The following is a 25,449-nucleotide window of genomic DNA, read 5'->3' as shown; positions in this document are numbered from 1 at the left end:
CAATTCTGAACATTCACCCCCTTACACCAGCACACAGCCGTCTGCCCACTGACCAGCCCTGAGCTCAGGACAGCATTAATGGGAGCAGAGGTGAATCTCTCTCACCCTGATTTTGGTCCCAACAGCATTCACGTTTCCATATGTGCTTCTACAGCACACACCGTAAAAGATGTGGACAAGTGGCTGGAGAAGTAGCAAAACAGAGGGACGTGCAGAAACCTCCAACTTGCTCTGCTGGCGTGCTTTCCAGCAGCTTTAATTTCCCCATGAAATTCATAAAATGTTGCCTTCTCAGTCTGTTTTTAGATGGGTATTTGAGCAGAGCAGCCGCTGTAATGCTGCATGTGAAGTGCCCTGCGCAGACGTGCATACAGGCGCACGGAGGGGACCATTCTTTGTGTACCTTAACATCCCATATTCCTAGGATGATTTCCCTCTTTCACAGCTTGCCTGTTTTATAACAGATTTGATGCAGGAGAAGACAAATTGTCTCACAAAGGAAGGACGACAAATCATCTTGCAGCTCTTAACAGGTTATTTTTTTTCCCTTTAAAAAGGAAATTTCCATAACAGAGGCGCCTGTCTTCTTACTAGGGATGTCAAACATCAAATGTTGGGACACGATGATTTCAGCCCATTGGCACTAACCAGGATCACGTACACCACTTACTACTGCCAGCTTCAAAACATACAAAAACTCCTTGTTCAAATACCAGCCCTTCTAACAATTGCGGTTAAAAGTGATACGGGATACTTAACTGCATCTACATGAGCTGACTTCTAAGGCTAAGTCAAAGGTTAGGGGGATAAAATCCACCAAACAAAATGATACACAAAAGGCAGGATGATACCAAAGCCACGATGCCCTGGGACCAACAGCCAAGCCAAGCAGGGTTACTTTCACAGAACAACACGTTTTTCCCTGGGTTCCCAATGCAGCTCAGGTCTAAGGCTCCCCCGCACCGAGCACTAGGTCGCTGAACGAGGCAGCTCAGGGTGAGCAGCAGGCTACACATCACCTCCCCAAGAGAGTCCACATGTCTCCCCCGATGCATGTATCTCCACCACATCAGGGGGCTCTTCCAGAAGCTGAAGAGCCCAGGTAGGCAGCTTGCCCTCCCAGCCACAGCCTCATGCCAGAAACACCAGTTCTCCCTAAAACATCAGTGCTGCACACTCAGAGACTGCCCCCTCCATGTTAGCGCCACTCCCTTTGTTTCCCAAAACAAAGCCGATACAAAGCAGGACAACTTTTCTTCCAGGCTGTGTCTATATAAACTTAGAATAATTCTCCCCATGCCAACACGGTCACCTGAGGTTTGTGCCACGCAGCACGGAAGCTGCTGGTTTAGTTGTTCCAGAAAGAAGGGCTTTGCTTCCTTCCTGGGTCTTCTGTCATGGTGAACATACTGGATTGACAATCACAGAGCCCAAAGTCCTCCATTAATCTGGTCTCATGGTGGTTTAATACCCAAAGTACAAAATGAGCTAAGTTAAAGGCTGGTATCTCACCAACCTTTTTTTTTTTTTTTTTAAATATTAAACTCTTATGTCATATAAGTAAATTAATCTTTTAATACCAGGATTTCCTACTACGTACCCCTCTCTGCTTGCAGCAAGACACACTGTGACAAAGCAACTGCACTAAGTCCAAGAGTGAGAATGCTGATTGGGAAAATAATACACAACACCCTGGCTGAATCCAAGGGAAATGCTCTAATCCAGACCTCACTGGCAGCTGGATAATCTGTGTCTTAATTCAGCTTCCCAGCAGGCACTGGTCTGCTCGTGCAAGACTGTGAGTGGGCTGGATGCTCTTCCACCAAGCACGACCTAAGGCCAACACAACTGCGGAGTCATGGGCTTAAGTTCTTGCACCTGACCGTGGGATTTCAGGCAGTGATCCCTGCCCTGAGCCCTGTTCCGCTGCCTTGCCAGTCTGCACTTCCAAAGTCAAACACAAAACATAATGCCACAGGTGTGGAGAGACTGTATATATACATATGTTTGTATATACAGGCATCCATGCTAAAGCAGTGGCTGCTGGAACTGGACCGTATGTTAAAAAAAAGAAAAGAAAAAAAAAATGTAGAGGAACTGCACCGTGACCAGCCCCACCACACATGGGCAGCACACGGGAGCTGGACAAAGCGAGCCACCACACAGACACGCCGCCCGAGCCTGAAGCCCCACTGGCCTTGGGCTCCTACAAACTAGGGGCACGACGGTAAGGAAACTTCCACCACAGGCAAACAGGTTAACTAACCCATCAGCTGGCGGTGTGCGATCAATACTGCCCGAAGGCAGGGACCAGTTCACTAGCTGGTGACAATCACAATGTTGAGAGGTCCGAGAAGAGCGGGGGAAACTTCCCAGCCCCTGGAAAGGCTTCTGTGCCTCACACTGCGGTGGAACTGTGTGGTTTGACACCATCCCATTACAGCCATCTTTTTCCCTCTAATTCGGGTCATAACGGATGCAAAGTCCTCCTCTGTAATGAGGAACCATTTGCCGAGGTAAAAAACAACCCATCTAAAAGCCGATATATTCTCCCCCACCCTCACCCAGTTATAAATCCTCGTTCCGAATTTCAGCTTGCACTTGAGAACACGTCTCTTTTGTCCTGCCTGACTTTACTGCAGAAAAGGCTCCTTTTGCCTCCCATTTCTGCACTGGGTGCCATCTTTAATGATGATGTATGGGTGTCCTTTTCCTCAGCAGTGCTGTGGGGGGGGGGGTCAAACATGTGACACCGCCAGCATGTGTATCAACAGCAAATTATAAACCGTGTCAATCCAAGTTAATGCAAAGCTGTAATCCTCTTTAACAAGAGATCAAATCAGTGCCATGAGTTATGTTCATTCTGTAATCTGATAAGAAATAGAGTGAGCCTCTAATAAAAGAGTAATGAGAGCCCTTAATGATGCTGTTAAAAGGTAGCGCCAGTTAAAATATTGCTGTTGTTCCAGCTGATTAGATCACTGTTGCATATTTGCACAATCTTGTTTTACCTGTCAGAATAACCTGAGTTGTCTTGGGAGATAAAGGTGTTTGGACCAAACATCTGTGTCCTTAAAGAATGTCTCTCCTGCAAGTTACCGTCCTCCAGAGGTGAAATAATGATGTTCATCAAACTTAGCAGTAATTTGATATTATACCTTTTTTTTAAAGTGTCTGTGTTTAGTCTCTGTTCCACACACACGTACAGTGCAAAGATCTGAAGATCTATATATCAAGGCTGACGGAGATATAACAAAACCAAAATCCACACACAGCTCTTCCCAGGAACACAGACTTCGCCTGACCTTGCCACAACTAGGCTGTTTATGGGATCCATTCCTGCAGATACAGCAACGCCGCACGTACCCAAAATATGCTCACTTGCCTACGGACCTGCAGGCCTTCAGCAGGCATCTTTAGCCTCAGTCTGCCCATACAGAGCACATCTACCTAGCATAGGAGCTTTCTGCAAGTGCACAGATGTCTGATCTCCTAAAAATATGTGGCTGTTCAGAGCTAGACCAGCTGAAGGTGACTGTACAGAAGATCTGGGTTCAACTGCAGCTCTAGCCCAGACCTGCTGTGTCACCTTTGGCAAGTCCGAGCTCTAGACTCATGGATTTCTCAAATGCCTTTGGAGATACGTACCTCATTTCCCAAAGTGCAAACCCGAGAAGACCGGCGCCCTCCCAACTCTGTTGCACATGGTGGTACTGAAGGATGCTTCTATTAAAAATGAGACTACGGCTAGATACTGAAGGAATGGGATCGGCACAGTACCCTACGTCATGAAGATGCAAAAAGGGTATTTCAAGGGAAGTCCAAGAAGTGGCACACACATGATGCCACCCTCAAACCTAGGTGAAATCACAACCAACGCTGTTCTAACCCTGGGTAACTCCTGTCTCCCCTGGAGAACCACCGGAGCACACTCATATTCAAGCTTTAGCCTTCAGGTTCCTTGTCTTAAGGCAGGCCTGTATACATAGCGATGACCTTGGACCGATCAGAAAAACCTTGGCCCAAGAGTACAATAAATGTATTTAAGTCTATAAACATATCCCCCAAGATAACCATAAAAATCACTTTCCAGTGTATGTTTTAAAATACTACCAAAGAGGGGTTAAAATAGAGGAGGGCTCAAGGCCACCAGTGTCCCACACATTACAACATAATATATGTGAGCACAAGGTTAAACAGCCATGCCCATGCGTAGGGTGCATGAAAAACTGGCAAGTGGAAGATTAATTGCCTGCACGAATGCTATTATTCCAACCAGCAGCAAGAATAAGAAAGAAAGCGGCAGTGATGTTGACAAAGGCAGTTATTATACTTGTATGTTTCTTTTCTCAAATTCAAGCTGTAAAACAATTCTGGAGTGACTGTTCATCCACTTCTCTACACGTGCTCAGGCTGCTGCTCCTCACACATGTGCTCTTTGTTTCCCCAGCCAGTGGCAGTTGCAAGTGATAAACTTGACGTGCCAGATCCTCAGAAGCCCTGGTCTTCCCACAGCCGTGACACCACCCCCGGCACCTCCAGGTGAGTGCCAGCACTTCATTGCACTATTTTAAGGTCTATCTGCACAGCCAGAGTAGTGTAAAATGGCTTAAACGTACAGGAGAATCAGGCCCCAAATGCATTCCTGTACATATTAAATATACAGAAAAGAGCAAGGTATTACAGTGATACACAGACTCGCACTCTCAACAGCAACTTACAGCAAGCAAAGCAAGACAACAGTCACAGACTACTCCCCTCTGCTTTTGCCCCAGTGACAAAGGGCTCATGCAGTTCATCGCAGGGAGCAAGGACTTGGCACAGCCAAGAAAGAACCAGAATCACACCACCACTCGCGCCCCCCGGACCCTGCGCCATCCGCCCAAGCTTCTACCCATCCATAGCTGCACATACTTGTTTATTTACTGGCATTTTCCAAGTATATACCTGCCACCATAGCCACTGGTAGAACTTAAGGGGAATGTTCTCCCAGCTCTGTGTCTACAACCCTTTTTTATATACAGCTCACTGACACTTCAAAATTTCTCATACTACAACACAGAGCGCCCCGTTGTTCAGACGTGTATTTATTTTGGGGTCATGCCTTTTAAGTGCCTGACCGGAAAAAAAAAATGGCTCAGAGCACAATCACATCACTGTGAAGTGTATACTTGCATTTTCAATCTAGTAATTCATACTTGCAAACAATAAAATTACCTTCTTCTGTCACAAAGGAAAGCTGTTATCATTACTGCTTCCCTCTCATGCGTACAGGCTCGGTCCTTTCTTTTTAATTCACCTGCAGTTTAAAGCAGATGTTGAATTCTTCTTGCCTTGTCCAGTACATCTGTGGCTGCTCGAGAGGCATTATGGCCCACGGCAAGTGCAGGGGCATTTTCAACTGAGATGTGATGTGACCCCTAAAGAGTGGTTATGATTTAAAAAAAAACCAAAAAAACAACCAACTGATAGCAGCAGATATCTTTGTTTTGGGAGAGCTGAACCAAAACATCTATAGAGGCCTAACTTTCAGACACTGGCCACTCCAGTATTTTGAATACGTTTTACGTCTGGATGCAAACACAAATGCTGCAAACTACAGAGGAAAGGAAGGAAGCTAAGCTAAGTAATGCCCAGTTTTCAGTGTGCAAAGCAAGAATGCCCACCTAAATGTGGAAGGGCTGCTGCAAAGAGGTGTCCTTTGCTTGCAAAGAAGAAGCAAGAATCTGTTCCTAAAGCCCACATGGAATAGGACAAGAAGTAATGGGCCTAAATTACAGCGGAGAGAAATCTAAGCTCAACATTAGGACTAAACAATGGCAGAGCACATCCCGTGGGGAGGAAGCTGCAGAGAAACTGCTTAGGGAGGACTGTAATGCCTGCAATAGGCAAAGGCAAGGCATATTCTTTGTATTACAAGTAACCAGCAGGCATTTTGGCAACAGCAAGGAAAGCTTAGGCTTCTATTTGTGTATCTGTCTCTTGTCTGAGAGAAAAAGCTTCCTACGTATGTTAAAAAATGAAATACTACTACTCTTACTAAACCATTGTTTTTTACAGTCACTTCTCAACAGCAGTCCTCCAACGCACCGAAGAGAAATCAGGAGTCTCAGAAACACAGAGCGACCTGCTCAAGGTCATCCACAAAGCCACTGGCAGAACAGGAACAGAACCTGCCCAGCCTGATCCCGGCGCTGCCCCATCCACACCCAGGGTTTGCCTGAAAGCCTGGTCTTGGCAGAACGGGATACAGCTGCCCACACGATACGACCCTCAGGCACACTTGCTGGTGTGCGAACACATCAACCAACAGCCTCACTCTAGACGGCTAAACCAACATCAGGAGATAAGTGACTAAAATGCCATTAACAGAAAGTATGGCGGGCCTCCAAAGTGACTAATAAACTTAATGTAAGAAATAAGTTCCTGCAGTCAGACAATAAGCAGCAGCAGCTGCTGCCACGCTGCTGCCACCAAAGAATCAGTGAAACATGCAAGCGATGTAATAACCCGCTCAATGTGGAGAAAACCCCCAGGAGACATTTTCAGTAAACCAAATGTCAAACACTCTGTCCCTACCACAATGATAACTATGTCGACACAGCATAACGTAGATAGCATCCTATTAGCTGGAATAGCTTCTGAGGGTCAGCCAGACCCCGTGCAGTTTGTGGTGGACTCAAGGTGCCTCCCGAGAAGCGAGGGGAATAAGGGTTATGAAGATGGCAGCCAGATGAAGTCTAGCTGAGGCCCAAGAAGGCTATTGTGCAGAACAACTCCACCGTCCCAGCTGTTCCGATGCACTTCACGTCTGCATTGACTTGCTGGCGGATTTTGGCTTACAGAATGTATTTTCTATGCAACTTTTGGAATACAAGTGAGTGCGGTGGACTGTGAAGGAGGAGGCAATGTCACCTCTGGGGACACCAAACACAGTATAACTCCCAGATTATTAGGAGCAGTCCTGCTTTTTTTTTTTTACCTTCCTCCCCCTCACGCACACCCCATGCAAGCTAAGCTTGCCTTCATTCTGGGGACAGAGCAGAGGGCTGTATGCCTGCCTAACCTGCAGGACAGTTCCATATGTGGTATGCACAAAAACATGACAGACACCCTAACCTCATTCAAAATTCTCAAAGCATAAGTAGTAACCAGTCAACTGGACATAATACTAAGATAGAGAAATATCAGAGTCATGCATATTATTAATGGATGTGGTATGAATTGGTTCTTCCTATAAACACATATGCCACCTGCTAATCATCCTCAAACAGAAAGATGTGGGGAGTGAGCAGCGTGTCCCAGAACCGTTTCTATGGAATGGTATGACTCTACCAGATATGTATGTATCCTGCCCCATGTTTTATTCAGGATTATCCAAAACAGCAAAGACATCAATTCCATTCAGGTAAGGAGGCTGGGAAACTTGGCGGCTAGGAAGCACAGACAGCTGCTAGCTCAAGCCCTGCATATCAGAAAGAAAAATGTACTTGATTTATTTGCCAAACAGGTGAAAGTGTCCAAGCCACTTCTGCCCCTCTCTTCCTGTGATCCAGGTAAGGAGGTGGAAGAACTGACTACTTTATATGGGTGGAGGCAGAGCTTTCACCCTACGCATGCAACACATATTTTTGTGGTGAGAGATCTAGACAATATTCAGAAATCAGACCAGTTTTCTCACTTGAAAAAAAAAGAAAAAGAGTAAAGAAACTATGAAAAAGATGCATAATGAAACAGCACGGGTCTTATTATGGACACAAAACATCTTTTTTTTGTGCCAGTTTACTGGAGAGCTCTCATCCAGAAGTCTGTGCAATACCCCAAAAGGCAACAGCCTAAGAACAGCAGGTATTTGGTTTCCATCTCGCAAACAGACAAATGACATCTCTCTCACACTAAGCACAAACATGTTCCACAACCCAGGGGAAAGATGTTTCTCAAGCCTTCCACATCCATTCACTGGAAAAATTATTCCACTTCCTTCCCACAAAAAGCTCAGCATTTCAAGATATAGCATATATGTAGAAAAACTATCTAGTAATCGTGCACAAAACTTTACTGATATTTTCTATTTTAATTAGCATATTAAAACATTATAGTCTCAAAATAAAATTCTTCACTCTTTAAATAGACAAATACAAGCATTTAGGTCTTGAGTGAATCTTCACTGAACTATTCCAGTTATTAAGCGATCTAAGAAAATGCGTACTAAACATAATTTAAATCAGTTGCCACTTCTGTTAAAAGACAAAGTCTTTCTACGTTTTGATTATACTGAAGACACCAGATAACTTAGTTGTCTATTTCCAAAATAATTCCACAAAACTAGATTTCAAAATTGGAGGCATTTTAAGCAGGAATCAAAATGCAGGTACTGAGATTTATGAAAATTTCTTGTTTGGTGTCACAGTAATTACAGAGTGAAAGCTCAGCCAGACTGCCTGGACAGATGTGACCAAGACACCCAGGCTATGATGCCAGTGACAAATGGTTAACTGATAAAAAGAAATGGAGGGGGCGACAGACTGAAGAACAGGTCAATATCATGCTGTCATGAAGCCATTTGAGAAACATAATTAATCTATTACTCACCTGGCATCATCATTCATTGTACAGTGGTCAATAGGTGCCATGAAGCTCACCAACTTGCTATGGACATGATACCTGAATAGTGCAGGAAATAAGCAGGCAGCACATTAGTAACTATTAATGAAAAGGAAACGCTGCTGCTTGAATAGAAACACAGCAGCCCCTGAAATGCAAAGCACCGTTTTTCCTGGTGACCAGTACCTAATGAGTCACTAGTTGTAGCTGGCTTTCCCCCCCCACTTCCCTCCTCCTCCTCCTTTCTTGTAACATGGACAATAATCAGATGATGCAATGAACTGAACAGCAAGCAAATCCTTTTTTATCACAGTTAGAATGTGGACATACAGCACCCATTAAATGTGTGAGAGTACATAATCAAGACTCCCAGAGAGACAACCCTGAAAACTCACAGACAGAGAAACAAGAACTTGTTTTCAGCCTTCCATTCAGCTGGCATCTTAATCACCTTCTGGAATCTGTGCCCAAAGAGCCCACTGCAGGCAGCAGAAGCGTCAGAGCATCAAACCTTCTCAAGCATCCATCTGCTATCAGTTTCTCCTTGCTCTGTGGTGTCTAGGGCCCTAAAGGATATAAAAATCCCACTCTGCTAGCTGTACCGTAGTTGGAAAGTCTTACCCTGAATAACTTACAAATGGAGCACATAAAAACAGCAAAGGAGACAGAAAAAAGGTGGGTGCAAAGAAGACAAGGGGCGTATCCAAGGTGATACAGTGCTGCATCTGTCTGAGCTTCTGATCCACCAGAATATTTCTACAAGCTGTTCTGCACCTCCAGATATGGGATCCCCTCCCGCTTCCCACCCTGGGCTAGGAACTTGCAATAGATTTCATGACTTATATCCAAGGACCTGACATAAAATTTAAGAGAGTACTGAAAAACTCAGAATGAAAAGGTGGCTTTAAACCCTAGTGTCTAAGAGCAGGGGATTCCAAACCAATGGCTTTTGGTGTACACTACCACGCTGCCTACCCAGCTCTGAAATGTTTCATCCAAGCTGCTGCTATTTTTAGAGCTTGACAAATAGCAGGCAAAAGGATTCACAAGCATTTGCCCAGAATCACCTTTCCACTCTGTCACCTCTGCACTCCCTTTTGTTTGCTTATGCAGGAACATTCCCTCAAGGGGATTTTTAGCTCACGACACTATTTCAGAGTGGTTCTTCAGGCACAGCACACGCTCAACCTTACACGAGGGCTTCTCTGCACAATCAAGTCTTTGTCACTCGTAATGGAAGCAACTGCCCTGGTCTAACGCTGCGACGAGCGAGCCGGGGAAGAGCCGTAGCTGTGTGGGGCTAGTACTGCAACAAACAGGTCAACAACAGGCTGCACTACAAAATAGTTCACTTATGAGACATTACCAACTGATGGATCCATACAGATCAAAGAGCTTCTACAGGCACAGTCTGTGTAGCGGCAAAAGGACTAAGCAATTCAGATAAATTCTCTGACACGAGTTGTTTGTCCAGAACTAATTACTGTCACATTTTTAAAATCAGGACTTTAAAAATCCCAGTCTAGCAGATATAAACCAGTTATTTTCATTCACAGAAAGACATCCCACATTGCAGCAGCACAGGACCAGAAATCACTGACATGAAAAAAAGGTGTAGACACATCACTCCTCCTCAAGAAAATTCTACCCTCTTTTAAAAGTACCTTCTTTTTAAAGGAAGATTCTACCTCAAGAAAAGGCATGTCTTAGTGAGGGATAGCAGAGTTCTAGGCACCAGGTTTCTTAAGTTCGACTGTGGAGTTTTTGGATGAGCTCACTTCCCCTCTCAGTGCTCAAATTTCCCTGTCTATGAAGGGGACAAGTACTCATATCAAGTGGAAGATCGACTGCTTTTGAAAGCACTGGAAGATCCCCACACCCTACAATAAACTAGCACATTTCATCCAAACATGCTATAATATTGAAGGTTTGCTAAAGGACTGCTAAAAAGGAAGAATTACGGAGACAGAGGAAACAGTATTAAATACTTTGCTCTCCAGGATCTCAGAGTCCTTCATGAAAACCGAGCTAAGCACTGCTGCCCCAGTTTTAGAAAAGGAAAAAAAGAACAGAGGATAAGTGATCTGCTTGGGGTGACACTGCTTCTCTCAGTGGAAGAACCATCTCTTTAAAAACACCCATTTGGGCTCTACTGGGACTATTCTGAAAAGATGGTGGAGCTTAACTACATGCTAATCCTAAACACAGACAATGACACTTTTTTATTGATATCTTCCCTGCAGGGTCACTGCAACTTTTATTTAAAGAAGAAAAAAAAGGCACCTAAGATCTAAGAGGCAATTGACTTGGTGAGATAGCTGATCTCTCAGGAATGCTGAAGCGCACAGATTGCACACAATGAGAGACTTCCCCATTATTCCTGGAGGTTTACGAGTCTGACTCAGTTGTGTGATGTTGTCAGTAGTTTTGACTGAATCATGAATATATCCAATTATGTGTGATGCTGACAGAGAAGAATATTGATAGTCAATAATTATAGGCTTTTCAGGCCAACAAAGTAGCTCTTCCCTCTTTCAATAAATTATCTTATGACATCTATCTTAAAAATTGCTATGCCAGGCCTGACCCAGACTGACTCCACTGACTTTCTATCAGATGCCATCTAAACTCACGATTTATAGTTTACTCACAAAAGGATGGTTAATGTTGCGGATTTTTCAGGAAGCTTTTCAGCATGCCTCCCTGCCACAAACACCTCCTCCACTACAAATCATGCAGTCATGCTAAACTCAGGGAGACTAATATATCTGCTTTGCAAAGGGAAAAAAAACAACACCTTGTTCTCTCCAGACTGTTTCCCTTTCCACCCTACCACGTGAAAGATTCTTACACTGAACACACAACAGGAGAGCTCAACCCAAATCAGTGGTCAGGATGTGAAATGCTTTGAAGCTAAAGAAAGCTGCGATGTGACTTACAAAAATAGAGAGATTAGACATCGAATTCCAATCGACAGTCAGTAGGGAAAGAGACATCTACCTCACCGAGGCATTTCTGCACATCTTCACCTAGAGCTCTTCCCACATTTTAATCAGCTAAATATATATTGCACAACAGGTGTTTATTGGCTTTCACTGGAAATTACGGCCCCAGATCACTTAGTGACACTTGAACACCCCTTGCCAGTGTTTTCTGAGACCAATGAACACTCTTGCCAATACAGATCTGGGCAGCACTCACAGGCTGCATCCAACCAAGCCCTTATACTATGCTCAAAGAACATTAAGGTTCTCCAGTGGATGCCCCAGAGCATCCTTGCTCTAAAAGGCCTGAATAAGCCTACCACTGCACCCCAGAGCCAACCAGTGCAGCCAGACTTCCTTTGGTAAAATCAAGAACTTCTCTTTGCTTGCAGAAGCTTTCACCCACCGGATTCTCCTTCCTTTACTGGCTTTTCTGTCCACTTTCTTCTTTATTTTGCTTCGTAACTTCTGGATGGCCAGCCATTGCCTGAGGAATGCAAAACGACAGTTACACAACCTTTAGAGCCACTGGGAAATGAGCATTAGCTACACTGGGGTCTGAGGCACTTCCCAGCCCTTGCAACCATTGCATTGACACAAGCGAAGAAGATCAGAACCTCAGGAGAACAAGTATGAAACTTCAAGTGCCCGTGGTACTGCTTCACTCCACAGACATGGCACTGACTGCAGCCACAATGGGACACAGACCAGACCTGCTGATCCAGATGAGACATTGTGGTTCACTGAGAACATTCTACTTGCAGGGAAATCCATGGAGGCCACAAGGCTTGGCTCCATTTTTTATTCTTCCTTGATTATTTATTTTTTTTTAAGAATCTTTATAATTAAAAAGAAAATCTTTGCAAAATATGAATGCTAAAATCTGTAAAAAATGCCTTTACAGGTACTGCTTTTTTGTTTCAGCCTTGATTACTAGAATGACTTCTGTTTTGCATATTGAAAGCCCATAACAGAATAGATGGTCTGCCACAGACTAAACTGATTCTTTAAGTGAGACAGGTTATGCTAACTTCAAGAACAGAATTACTGTGATGCAACAGACACCATGAATTTATTTCTTCCTTCAGTTTTGCAAATTATATTGAAGATTACAAGCAAGCATTTTCCCCCACCATCTCTGACTATCAAACCTGGCAAATCTAGCAAGCAGTCGTATATAATGCTCCAACTATTACTACACAAGGCTACAAAAGAAAGAAAAGCAATAAGCACTTTCAGAAAGTGCTGTCTAATGCCCAAATGTATTTAGAAGAGAAGACTCAACTTCTCAAACAGAACTTCATCAAGTCAAAGAAGTTTTCAGCGGGGAAAAACTTCTACTAGTTATAAATATTTTTTTTACAAAAATGAGCGTCATCTTACCTGATTTATACAAAGAAAACTCGACATCAGGGAAAAAAATCTAGCAAAATCCAATTACTGCAATCTTAATATAATCTTAATTACTGTAATCTATTTTATTGTTAAGTCAGATAAATGTACAATGTAATCACCACTTAAATGTAATTTTGTCTATATCATGTTAAATTATAGTGAATAGCTTTCCATAATATTCCAGACATACACAAAATAAATTTGACACATTGCACTAAAATTTGGGTAATATTTTACAAGGATAAAAGTTATTTCACCATCACAAAATTTCCTAATGCATTTTCTTCCCCTCCCCATACAGACACCCCCATAGCACTTTTTCAGTGGAGAGCCCCTACTTTAACATTTTCAGCCTTCCTCTGCTTTTACACTTTTCTAAATTATAGCCCCTGGCTATTTAAATGTACACTGTTCATTAAGTAGTATTTGGAAGATTCTTCATTTTCTAACTAGAGAATTAAACAGAGAAATAAGAGCTTCCCTACATGGAATTATATTTTACTTCTGCATGCAGAAAATATTCTCTGATATTGTTTCAATTGTATAGCAGCTTTTCTTACAGCAGGGAGAGAGCATACGCAAGAATTGCTTTAACTGACCTCACAACAGAAGGTTTGATCCCCTGAAACAATGACAAATCAGAGCTCATAATGAGAAAAGGCCAAATTTCAGCAGCAGGCAGACACTAGTCCAGTGACCTAACAGACCCTCACTAGGGTTAAGACACCCCTCTGTGGATTCCCTATGTGCTGCATGGATCACTGACTCAGAAATATTCCAAGTCTGGAACAAGCCTTTGACAACTGGAAAGCATCTTCAGGGGTTCGTCGGCAAACCAGGGCACTGCTAAAGGCTGGCAAACTCCCAGTCACACTTGTGATCCATAACCAAGCAATACGTTACAGCGAACGACTTTCTTGGCTCATCTCATACTGTTTTAATCATTTGTTATGCAATTTCTTACACCAGATGCTTTCTCCAGAGTCATTAAAAAATTTGCCCTCTACAATGAGCTGGACTGGAAGCCCTCAAGTAGTTTTGCACCTCTGAACCGGAATGCAGTGCTGGGGTGAAGTCAGTGATGTTACAGGCAGCTTCCTACTTACCTGCCCATTGCTACCTGGTCATTGGGGTCCAACGAAGTGGTTTTACGTTCTATAAGTTCTCGAAGGAGCTAGAAGAAAGACAACAATCCCATTTAGAAGTACAGTAAAGACAGGTTCATGCAAACAGGCTCACAGGTTTCCCAGAATAGTTAAGAAATCAGCTGCCAAGCTCCCAAGGGAACATGTATGCCTCAATTTCTTGAAACTTCCTAGAAAACCCCAAGCCAAGAACAAAGGCTTATTAACATTCCCTCTGCATGAAAGAGTTTTCCAAGGGAAAAAGCTGACAGCTATGATAAAAGTTTAAGTAGATCGTGCCCCTCTTCCAAAAAGGTCCCCATAGAATATGTGACTGGACCATAACACTGAAGGCCACCACAAAGAGTTTCTGTATATAATTTCAGATGGAACTAGTAGTAGTATAGTCTTCCCTTCAACCCATTATGGTTTGTTTAGGTGACACGTCACATCATGTCATTCATCTGATGAGAATCTAAAAGGTTATGCAGAGCCAGAGGGGCACAGTTTAGCAGCACCGTGGCACAAGAAGCTCCACATGGGCAAAGCATACAAACGGCCTTAAGTGTAAGAGCACTGCAAAGCCTCCTCTGGGACTGTCAGAGGGGCCAAGCGCTCGGCAGCTGCTGGTCCCAGGAGCCCAGAGCGAAGTGTACAATCCCACAGCGGGCAAAGAAGTGACAGGCTTGGGGGGATGTGAGCAGCTGAGCTTCAGCTCATGTTTCAGAGGCTGGTACCGTACCTTGGGCTCTGGAAAGATAAAAAAGGCCTGAACGTTCACAGGCTGCTGTGTGCACTGCTCCCATGGGCAAGAGATGCTGCACAGGCAGATCTCAGTAAGACCTCAGCCCCCCAGGTCTCACCCCACACTTCGTGCAGGGAGGGCAGGTGGAAACTGAAACATTTCACCAGACAGAAGTCAAGCATTGCTGGGCAGTAACGCTCGCTCTGAGGAACAGCACAGCAAAACAATTTTTATGGCTAGAGCAGGAATGCTCAAGTAGGCTTTTCTATTTCTTCTCATGTCCTGAGGGCTGGGTTTTGTCCTTTTTGTTTCCTGCAGCCAAAGAATATTGTGAACAGCCTTCTTGGCTACTTGACTGGTGCTATATGTTTATCACCACTCACTGTAAATTGTACGTGCTGTGCCTTGGGTATTAGCCAACATATTAACACAAAGAACAGAAATAACCCCTCCAAAACAGAGGGACACAGGCTGCTTTTTAGATGCTGACATTTCACTGACGAGTGAAGTCACTGTCTCGGCTCAGAAAGCACCCAAAACAGACCCTCCTGGAAGCCAGAGAGTCCAGGCAATCCCACAAAGAAGCCAGAGAAGAAAGGATGAAAGATGCTTCTCCTCCACCCTACACTTTTGCTTAGGCAGGGACTAGACTGTAATGGTCAGTTGAGGTACAGTAACGGTCATGGAAAGCAGGGCTTGGAGAGCAGCCATGGTCTTCACCTGGCCCAAGACAGCACGTACAGTGGAGGCAAGAGGACAAGAAAGAAGCTCCACATCCCCCTCACAGCCAGGGGCGTGGAGGGAAATACCAACTCAAGTGAGACGATGGCATTTCTGAGCACAGCTTGGCTCCAGACTGCCCCTGCGCTCAGAGCAGCGGGCCCTCAGAGGCTTCCTGGGCACTGACGCTGCCCCACGAAGCACAGCTGACGACAGAATTGTCCCGGGCACGGTGCTATGTGAGAAACTCACTGAGCCCCATGGTTTCTGATCACTGAAGTACACTACCGGAGTGAGGGAGGGGAAAGGCATGCACCCCACAAAAGAAAAATGCCATAAAGGTAGATAGGTATCTTTTTATGAGCCTTTTTTATTTTCAAATAAGAGATGCTGAAGCAACAGAGAAAATATTTATACCTGTCCACATCTTTCCTCTCCTCCAAGGCATACATCGTAACACACACACACACAAAAGAGTGATTCAAGCATAATTAAAAACCCATTGTTTTTCTATTTGCTTATTTTTTGAGATTATTACTGCAGCAATTACATTTAGAAATTCCAGGAAGAGAGGCCACTGGTTTATTATCACTAGAAAACAGCAAGCTACTTCTCTGCCCTGTTTATCTGATTGATTCCCAACATCTTTCTGGCACACAATCTATCAGTTTATCTCTCCTACTTCATCACAGTCACTTCTGGCAGCTAAATACAAGATCCAAATCCAGTGTTACACAGACATACGACACAGTAAACCTATGTAACACCACCACTCTGTAAACAGCTGCCCTTAAGGCTAAGCAGAAATGGGATCTTGGTTTCTAGTCAATATTCTGTCAAAAGCAAGGTGGGAGGGAGGGTTTTAACAGCAGCGAGAAATGGTGCAGCAAGGTTTTAGTGGTTTCTTCCTGTACTGGCAATAAGGTGTGTTTACTGTCGCCTCTTATCTTGCCTCCTTGGCACAATGCACAGCAAAAAACTGCTGAGTAGTAACGGCAGAGGCTAAGGCATGAGGAGACAGCAATGCACAGATGTCCCATGCTCTCAGAACACTAAGCAGCAAGACATTTTCAGCAGGACTTGCTCTTCTTGGTAGCCTACCAAATCCAAAGACTGGTAAACTAAGGAGTGCTGCCAAGATCTTACAACTACGTCCACGCTGGTTAGAACAAGATGCGTTTCTGGGGCAGATTCCCAGTGCTGCACCTAGGGAGTGGGCAGGATCTTGTGGGACAGGATCACTCTCCTTTTGGCAAGGCAGCGTTTCCCGCAATGGCTGTGAAGGGCGAGGGGTTGAACTGTGTGCTGCTTAGCAGGGCAACAGCAGGGATCCCATTATTTGCTGGGGGGCATATCCTCTCCTCTGTGAGCAAAATTAGCAGGGAAAAGCTTTGTGCAGCAGTAGGAGACTAAACCCTACCCACAGCCATCTCCTTGGCACTAACTAGGCCACCAGCCGATCAGCCATTAGTTGAGGCAGAGACGGTTTTGTTGACCTTGGGGCTGACAGTGAAATGTTCTTTCAGTGCCACATCAACCGGAGGACTGGGGATGCTGCTGGGGAGAGGAGAGGGAGACAGAAATAGGGGGAAGTGGAAAAAAAGCAGGAACAAGAGGGAAATTAGGAAATAGAGGGGAAAAAAGGCTGCAAAGCTTCTTACAACATCTAAATAGTGTACATCTTAAAGCTGAAGTTATAAATCATGCTAACAATGGTTACTAAAATAAAAGTGGATGTAGCCAGAGGCTACAACTGAAAAAGTCAGTCTAGACCTGCCTCGCTGCCTTTGGTCTTTAAGGATTTGATTAGTTTTTCCGCTTTCTAGTTCAGAGTCTTGCATTCAGCCCATGCTCCAGAGCCAGCTAGGGCTCACGATACAGAATGAATGATAAATTCATTTACTGAATAAAGCAACAGTGTTTTCACAGCACAAGACTTTAAACACTTCCGAAGCTGCAATATTTCATTAAGCTTGGCGATTCTGTTTAAAATTTATTAGTCAAAACAGAAAACTCTCATCAGACCCCATATATTCCATTAGGAGTGATATATGGTGTCTCCCAATGTCTAATTATTAACTAGGAAGTGTAAGTAAATCACTATCAGCATTAAGCCCTGATGTGTGAAGACGAGAGTTTGAGTTAGGCAATTTCAGCATCAAAAGGCTTTGATTTGAAATGTATCCTTTTTTGCTTTCCCTCCTTCACCTCTTCACATCTTCCCTGAACTTCAAAAACCTAAGCTCAGTCTCCCATGTAAGCAAACACAACTGCCTACCTGCAACGAAGTGCAACCACGTCCAGCAGTCTGCAGCTCAACTACCGACTCGAAGCTGCTCTTACCAAAAGCTGGAACCAGCAGGACAAAGTACGTGCAAAGCGGACAACGGGCTGCAGAAAGCAGGAGATAACGTCTGTATTACCCGTCTTTGGAAGGCAGTGGCGATGCTCGCCAAGAGTGCTCCCGTGCACACATCTTTACGAACTCAGAAAAGCTTTGTTATTAAAACCAACCCAATCAGAGTCCCTGGTCAAAACCAGGAGCTACCAACCACACAAGTAAAGAAGCGCACACAGAGGTCGCGTGGTTTGCCAAGGCCCACAAGCCTTGTTTGCGGAGGGCCGGGAGCAGGCAGGAACTGACTCTGCCTCCTGTGTCCTGAGCATGTTAGCAAGCCTAAAATCTGCAACCACTAGCAAAGAGTACGGCGGTGTTCCCGCAGAACATGTCTGAAGGCAGGAGCTTCAAAATTGGTTAGTATTCACCTGCCTTTGCTGACACCAGAGCCATTGTTAAAATTCACACTGGAGTCAATGATGTGTGCTTTCTAAAGAATTCACCTTAAAAGGACTCCCTCTTGACGCTAGTTAAAGAGATGCACACAAAGTGCACTGTACAAAATCAGAGGGATTTAGAAATGTCATCAGGGTGTTGTTCAAGGGTAATAGAGATTCATTTCTCATTTTAGAGGTCAATTTTCATTTTAGAGGTTAGGTCTCATTTTCATGCACTATCTATCAGTGTTTCTAATACTACAGTTGCTGACCTTTCTGATTTGCAGACCCCTAAGAATTTCCAGTTGAGACAAAGAGCTAAGTATAACCGAAATAAGCCTCATGACAAAAGGCTTGCTCTTCTTAGACCTCACAGATCAATTCAAATTAATACCTCGCAAAAGTTGATCTATAGTGTATCACAGGAAACAGTTGAGTTTACAAAGCTTAGAAATACAATCGGAACAAAAGCAACGCTTCTCCGATGTTATTAAAATCTTCAGAAAAGCCAGTAAAGGCACGGGTCATTTCTGCTACACAGCATCAAAGCCACCTACTCTCTCTTGCAAGTGGCACTGCTGCCTTTGAATTCACCGAGTCAGGTATGCAGAGGTGAGACGCAGTCTCAGCCCGGCCATCGTGCTGGCTGCTGTGCGGGGAAGTCAAAGCAGTTGTACAGGGCTCCCTGCACCAACAGTAATACCAAACAAGGGTCTACCAATGTTCATTTTAAAACAACTGTGCAGAACAATGGAAAAGCAGAACCTCGTACTGCTTCTGCCACCTTAGTCATTCACTGAAAGCAACAGAAACAGAAAAAAGTTGGATAATCTGTGGATTCTGAAACAATGAGAAAAACAGGAGAAACTCCAACTTCAGGTTTACCAGCAGCTGCTAACCTTTAGAACACTCTGTCACTCCTTGGCTAAAAAAATACTCACTTTATTAGTGAGGAACTCTAAAATATTTGCAAATTGCTTATATGGACTTTTCTAGCTACATGTGTGTTTGTTACTAGAGATAGTAAACAAACTACTGTGGTACAAATGTCTGCTAACGGCGCTCCACTATCTTTTAACACAGAATCCTTTCAAAAGCCCAGGCAAATTCCCTTCACCCTGGCTCACAGAGCCGCAACATGACATGTCACATTGAAAAAATGTGTTATCTTTTAACAGGTTAAAAAGCGGTTATTTTTTAACAAAATCACTGTAGGAAACAAGGAGACAGAAGCGAAGTACAACAACAGTCCAAGTAAAGAAGACTACAAACCCCAAATGCTTTTCCTCTTCCCTGGTGAAAATGCAAAGTCACTCCTGAACAGAAAGTTGACAAAGCTGCATTTCATCCATGCAATTTCAATACTTTCTAATTTAATCTTTTTCTCCTTTAGCCTTTGGAGAGACATGATAAATCACATGAATTTTCCCATCTTTTTCATATTTATATACGATACAATTATTTAAAACAGCATAAATTATGAAAAGGTTGTTTCTAGTCCAGGACTCGCTCAGCATACATTTTACACTGCATTCTGCCCCAACTCAGAAACAAACCATTCCTCTTCCTCTTTCAAGCTCCCACACAGCAGCAGCATAACACCATTTGGATTTCTAGCAACACCAGAGAAAACTTAAGACTGCAGCTCAAATATTATTTTTTAATCCCCTGAAACACTTTTTAAAAATTTCATTTTCTGCAATCTACTTATAATATAAAAACCTAAACTGCAAGATGAAATCACTGGACAGTCTCCTTTTAAAAAACATTTTATGAAAATTCAGTTTTGTATAAAACAGGCATTGACTTGCGTATTTTCTAATAACCCATTAAAAGAAGTTTCAAATCAAGCTTTAAAACGTGTTATTAACCATCTACCCAGCCATTTGAAAGATACATGCCTGTGATAAGAGTATTGTATTGCCATTAACCTGTGGGATGGTTCGAGACATCTCTTATTCACACAAAACTCTAAATGCATCTAATTAAAGCCACAAGATCAGCTGTCCATATTAATCACTCACTAGTTTAATTAAGGTAAACCAGCTTGTCAGAAAGCCAGGCTTCTCTCTATTCTTCACCATTATCGACTTTTAATAGTTCACTGGATTAGTAATTACTTGTTTATGGCATTATCAAATACCTGGCAGAGAAAAACCATAGCAGTGCCCAGGAAACTGCTTTAGGTGACTCTTGCCTGGGACATGAGGAGAAATTGACCCTACCAAGTAAAGTTTTCTAAAAAGCCACACAGTGCGATTTAGACACAAGTACGACTCAGAGGAGAAACAATCAGAGCTAGAACTATCTTAACAAGAGATTCAGACTTGCAAGTTTATTTTGCGGCTACTCTGATTAAAGCAGGCATTCTGAGCACTAAGCTAGGAAAAAGGAAGTTTGTGAGATTCCTCGCTCGCTTGTAAAAACGGTATCTGTCACACAGAGAGGGCAGGCACACACAATGCCAGTCCGCAGGGGACAACAATAAAGTTACAAGTCCTACAATTAAGCAACATCTTCTACAAAATCAGCCTCTTTCCTAAGTAATGAGGGTATAGATAAGGAAGGTAGCAAGCCTCTTCCTTGCTATTCAAGCGCACTCACCTTGGGAGTAGATCCCAGACAGCACCAGTTCAACACAAGGCAGCGGCTGAGGGATGACAATCCTCTCCAGCCTACGGGCAGTCCTGCCTGGCAAACTGCTGCCAGCTCTCCCTGAAGTCCTTAGCATTCCGTTGGATGTTCCCCATCCACTTTGGCTCTGCTCAGCTTCTGAAGTTGTGGTGATCCCAGACAAGACTGATGATTGCGGGTTGTTATAAAATGCAATCACACACCACATAACCAAAATCGGGGAGGAGGGAGCAGGAGCAGGAGCATGGAGGAAAAAAGGGATTATGTATATTCCTAATTCTCCTTAGGCATACCTGCTGCCATCAATGATGAACATTTGTTCTGGGAAGAGCTGCTACCAGTGGAACGCTTAGCATATGAACGCTAACCTAATTCCTGTTGGAAATAAACCAATTTCCACTCTCTCTTTTACTAGAGGAGTATTTCAACCTAATAATAAAATCTCCACTGTAGCATGTCAGACCAGCAGCTCTCTGGTAGCAGGCTGGAATTTTAAGTCTTAATGCTGCAACATCAGCTGTAATGAATTCTACGTAAATATGACTTCTAAAAATAAAAAGCCTTTTTCTTCCCTTAAAACCATGTATGAAGGAGAGTCTAAAAGAAAAGGAAATGAGGTCTAGCCTCTTGCTGCTGTCAGTAATGAGGATCTTTCTGAAACAATTTAACTATTCCCACCCAGTGCAACCCACATAAAAATATTTCACTTGCATTATTCAGCTCAACTTTACATTACCATTCAACACAGGCCACAATAAAAATTATAACTGCTTATAAAACAAGTGAAGAATACGAGAAAAGGCAAAGTGGGACGAACAGACTGAGCAGAGTTAAATACTGAATCACTGTAAAACTCCACCAGCCACACAAGGTGAATTCCATTGAATATCACGACCTGGACAAGAAAATTGTTTTTCCACAGGAAAAACAGAATAATTGAAGAGTTTTGTATTATAATCTATAACAAAATAGCATATCTACTTATTCTTTTATCAGTAACTTGTGCATATTCATCAGATCTTGTTCCTTTTTACTTGCTTAATTTCATACTGAAATATACAAGAAGTTGGTTTCCAGTGTCCTCCTTTATCTGAATGTTCACCTTTATTTTGATTACTGCTGGTGGTTTAATAAACGAAACACTATAAAATGTTATTGAGAAAAATGAAAGTGATACTAAAAAAAGTCTGGATCTAAATTTAAATACAAAGAAAAAAGCACCCATCAAAACGTACACATGTACTTTGCAGTAAGTATTATGCACAGAACAGAGGTCAGAGTTCCTGAGCAACCTCAGCTCCAACAACCAGGGACGTTGCTGCTGATTACTACTGAAGAACCAGTTCCCTTTCCACATTTTCTTTATATATGTACATCCACACACGCAATCATACACGCACACAAAAGCACTGCACAGTTATGACCCATCTGAAAGAACACACATTCACTGTATTGTCAGTGGCTCTATTGTAATGCACTCTAGCCTTTCTGAATGCAACGTTCAGCTTCAGCTTACCACCCTGACAAATACAGGAAAGCACTTTATGAAACCAATTTAATTGGGAGGTGACAGAAAACATACAGCCATTTTCTTTAGCCTTATCACTGAATTGGCTTCAGCTCCAATCTCTGCCAAATCCCACTCAACAGAAGACATTAACCAGGTCAGCAGAACAGGTGCTGCGCTGTGTCTGGCAAGGGGCTGGCATCCCCACAATTACTTGCACACAATGAAGCAGTAATCTTTACAGATCATCTCTCCCAAGAAGCATACTGGAGACAGGAGGAGAGGAGAAGGGTGGAAGGGAAGGAGGGAGGGAAGGAGGGATGGATATAAAAAAAAAAAAAAAAAAAAAGGCAAGAAAGGAAAATGAATGTGTAGCTGCCTCGCGGCTCAGCAGATGTCTGTGTGTGATGTACGAGGCTAGGATAAGCTGTCGTAGCCCGCTGCCAAAGAGTGGTAAGTGATTAAAGCCTCCACCAGGCTAAGCACCATATTTAGAGTCTATGGGGTTTCGAAAGTTGCACCCATTCCTTGCTGTGCTGCCAGATGTTGTTGGCTGGTCCTGCTCCTATTCACTGTGCGCAGGAGGCAGCAGTTGGTACAGCAAGGAATGCAATCTGGAACGTTTCCGGAGGTGCTGTACATTAAACCGGTGTCACCCATCCTTCACCTCTACTGAATGCTGAAACAACTCCAATTTGCTGCCACTTCCCTCTTGGGAAATGGCCAAGATACAGTTGTGCCTGGCAGACCCATTTGTTTTACTCAGGTGATTCTCTTCCCTCAATGACCTCTATTAGTTTAAGTTTTAATTTAGATTAACCCCAGCACCCCAATTAACCAGTGAGGGGAAAAGCTAAGCTGTGACTAGTCATATTTCTGAAATCACGATTTATCGAAGTTAAAGTTATTAGAAGGAAAGACGGGCCATTCATCTATTGCTATTTTTCTTTTAAAAATTTAACATTTCATGGCCAATAAGCACGTACTCTGCACAGGTCCACAGACTGTCAATCACAGCTGTTTCTCCTTGACCACTTCACAATTCTGTTACACTAACTTAATTTCTTCTGTGTTCTTAGGGTTCATTTGGCCCCCGTGTTCCACCTCAGTGTTACTTCACTGCCTTACAGATTTGGTCTCTTCCACCACTGCTGGCAACAGACACTCGCTGATCATCATTTTAAAGCCTACACAGATGAACCTGGCACCTTCACCTGCCCAAGGGATGCTGCTCAATTCACAGCAATACTAGCAGAGATGCTCTTACAACAAAGACACAGCCTGGAGAGGAGCTAGCTTGGAATACTATCCTGGCTTCTGGGGTACACTGCCTTGAGTAGATCCCTCGCTAACATTAAATATTCAAGTTGCCCTAATTCTGCACTAGGTGAGGTCTACTGCAAAAATTCTCCTGGACATCTACAACAGTAGGGCTGGAAACGTGTTGAAAACCTTCTTGGAGAGGAAAAAACCCAGCAGTGGTAAGGTTTTATGTATTTCCTATCCACAAAACACAGATAAGAATTACAAATTTCAAGTATCTTTTTATTCACCTTTAGTCCTGGCTCTGCAGAGGAAACCCCAAATTTTCAAAGTATTCTAATGCTTCTGGTTGAACCAGTTATCAGAGTAGTCACATGGCAACACCTCTCTTCCACTGCCCCAGCACTTTACTAGCCACCCCAGTAACTATTCAGATCAGAAATTTCTGCTTTTCTAATGCTATAATGATATTTGTTTAGTCCTAAAGTTAAAGCTCTATGTGGATCATCAGAGCAAAACTAGGGGTTTGTGTGCTGGGGAAGGACTTACAGTGAATCATACTCCTCAATATATGCCAATTTAAGTATTTCATAAAGCTGTCACTGTCATTTATTAAATAAATTACAAACACAAGGCTTCCCTAAGCTGCAGCCTCCATGCACTGAGTGCAGATTCCTTGTTTCTAAGAATTTTGCAAATAAAAAGAGTAACTGGCTTAAATCCAGGCTGGCACAACTCCAAGAAAAGTGCTAGAGAAGCCCTGCAGCTTTTTCATTCAGTAGGTAGATGAGATGATTGAGGCTGAGATGAGAGTAACTCAGGTGCTTTTGAGAATCTACTAGAATCGGTTTTCATAATGGGACTCTGCCCACAGAGAACAGTCACCTTTAGAGAATTCAATAATTTTTCTCTTGTGTAGCAATGTTCACCAGCAAGAACAACAGGCACAGCCCTTAACCTACAGCCCAGACTCACTCAAGTACAGCAGTACCAGTAACAGCAGTAAAATTTACATCCACAGCACGAGTTTAAGCTCACATAGGCCTATATCGAAAGTTGTAAGCAAAGTCCTCTGAGGCATCTATAGAGACCTGGGATGTTAGAACAGGTAACCGAGTTTCACTGGTAAGAGAAATTTAGAGCACAGAACCAACCGCATTAGCTCTGTAAGTATTAAAAACCGACTGGAGCCATAATTCCAACACAGGTTTACCATCACCTACCTGGTGATAAAAGTCATCATCATCAAATATCTCCTCATCTATGTCCTTCAGGTGCCTGTTGGAATCGGACTGAGGGAGGACTTCCTAGAAGCACAAAGGAAACACCAAAAGCTTGTATGTGCGTATTTCTATCTCTAACTGATGACACCATGTGCAGCAGCTTGTAAACACATTTGAAGATACGAAGGAATGGAGAAAAACTCCCAACATAACAAGCTTTTAAGGATCAGGAATACATTTAAAGGCAAGGCAGAAATGCTGCCAATGCCAAAATAGATTTATGATACCTTTACTGGGAAATAAATAGGACTGTGCAAAGACTTTCTGGCAAAATACTACAGATATTTTTAACGTAATGGCAAAAATACATCCTGCAAGTGCAGTGATTCTAAATGATCTCTCAGAATTGAGTATTTCTTCATTCTTAAATACTAAATTAATAACAGACTTCCTACTAACATATTCTGTAGGTTAC

General features: G+C 43.2%; 1 protein-coding gene across 1 annotated transcript in view; it reads right to left on the bottom strand.

Annotated features, from left to right (window-relative positions):
• AATF (apoptosis antagonizing transcription factor) overlaps window positions 1-25,449 on the bottom strand; it is a 55,494-nt gene that overhangs the window by 7,309 nt on the left and 22,736 nt on the right. Inside the window, exons 8-11 of the mRNA XM_040577940.1 lie at window positions 24,975-25,058; window positions 14,090-14,157; window positions 11,995-12,075; window positions 8,593-8,664 (exon numbers count right to left, since the gene is read on the bottom strand). Of these exons, the coding sequence (XP_040433874.1) occupies window positions 8,593-8,664; window positions 11,995-12,075; window positions 14,090-14,157; window positions 24,975-25,058 (305 nt within the window). The remainder of the gene's footprint in view (window positions 1-8,592; window positions 8,665-11,994; window positions 12,076-14,089; window positions 14,158-24,974; window positions 25,059-25,449) is intronic.

This window comes from Falco naumanni, chromosome 1, assembly GCF_017639655.2.
Source record: "Falco naumanni isolate bFalNau1 chromosome 1, bFalNau1.pat, whole genome shotgun sequence".
Classification (NCBI taxonomy): domain Eukaryota; kingdom Metazoa; phylum Chordata; class Aves; order Falconiformes; family Falconidae; genus Falco; species Falco naumanni.
This window is presented reverse-complemented; position numbering and strand designations above follow the sequence as displayed.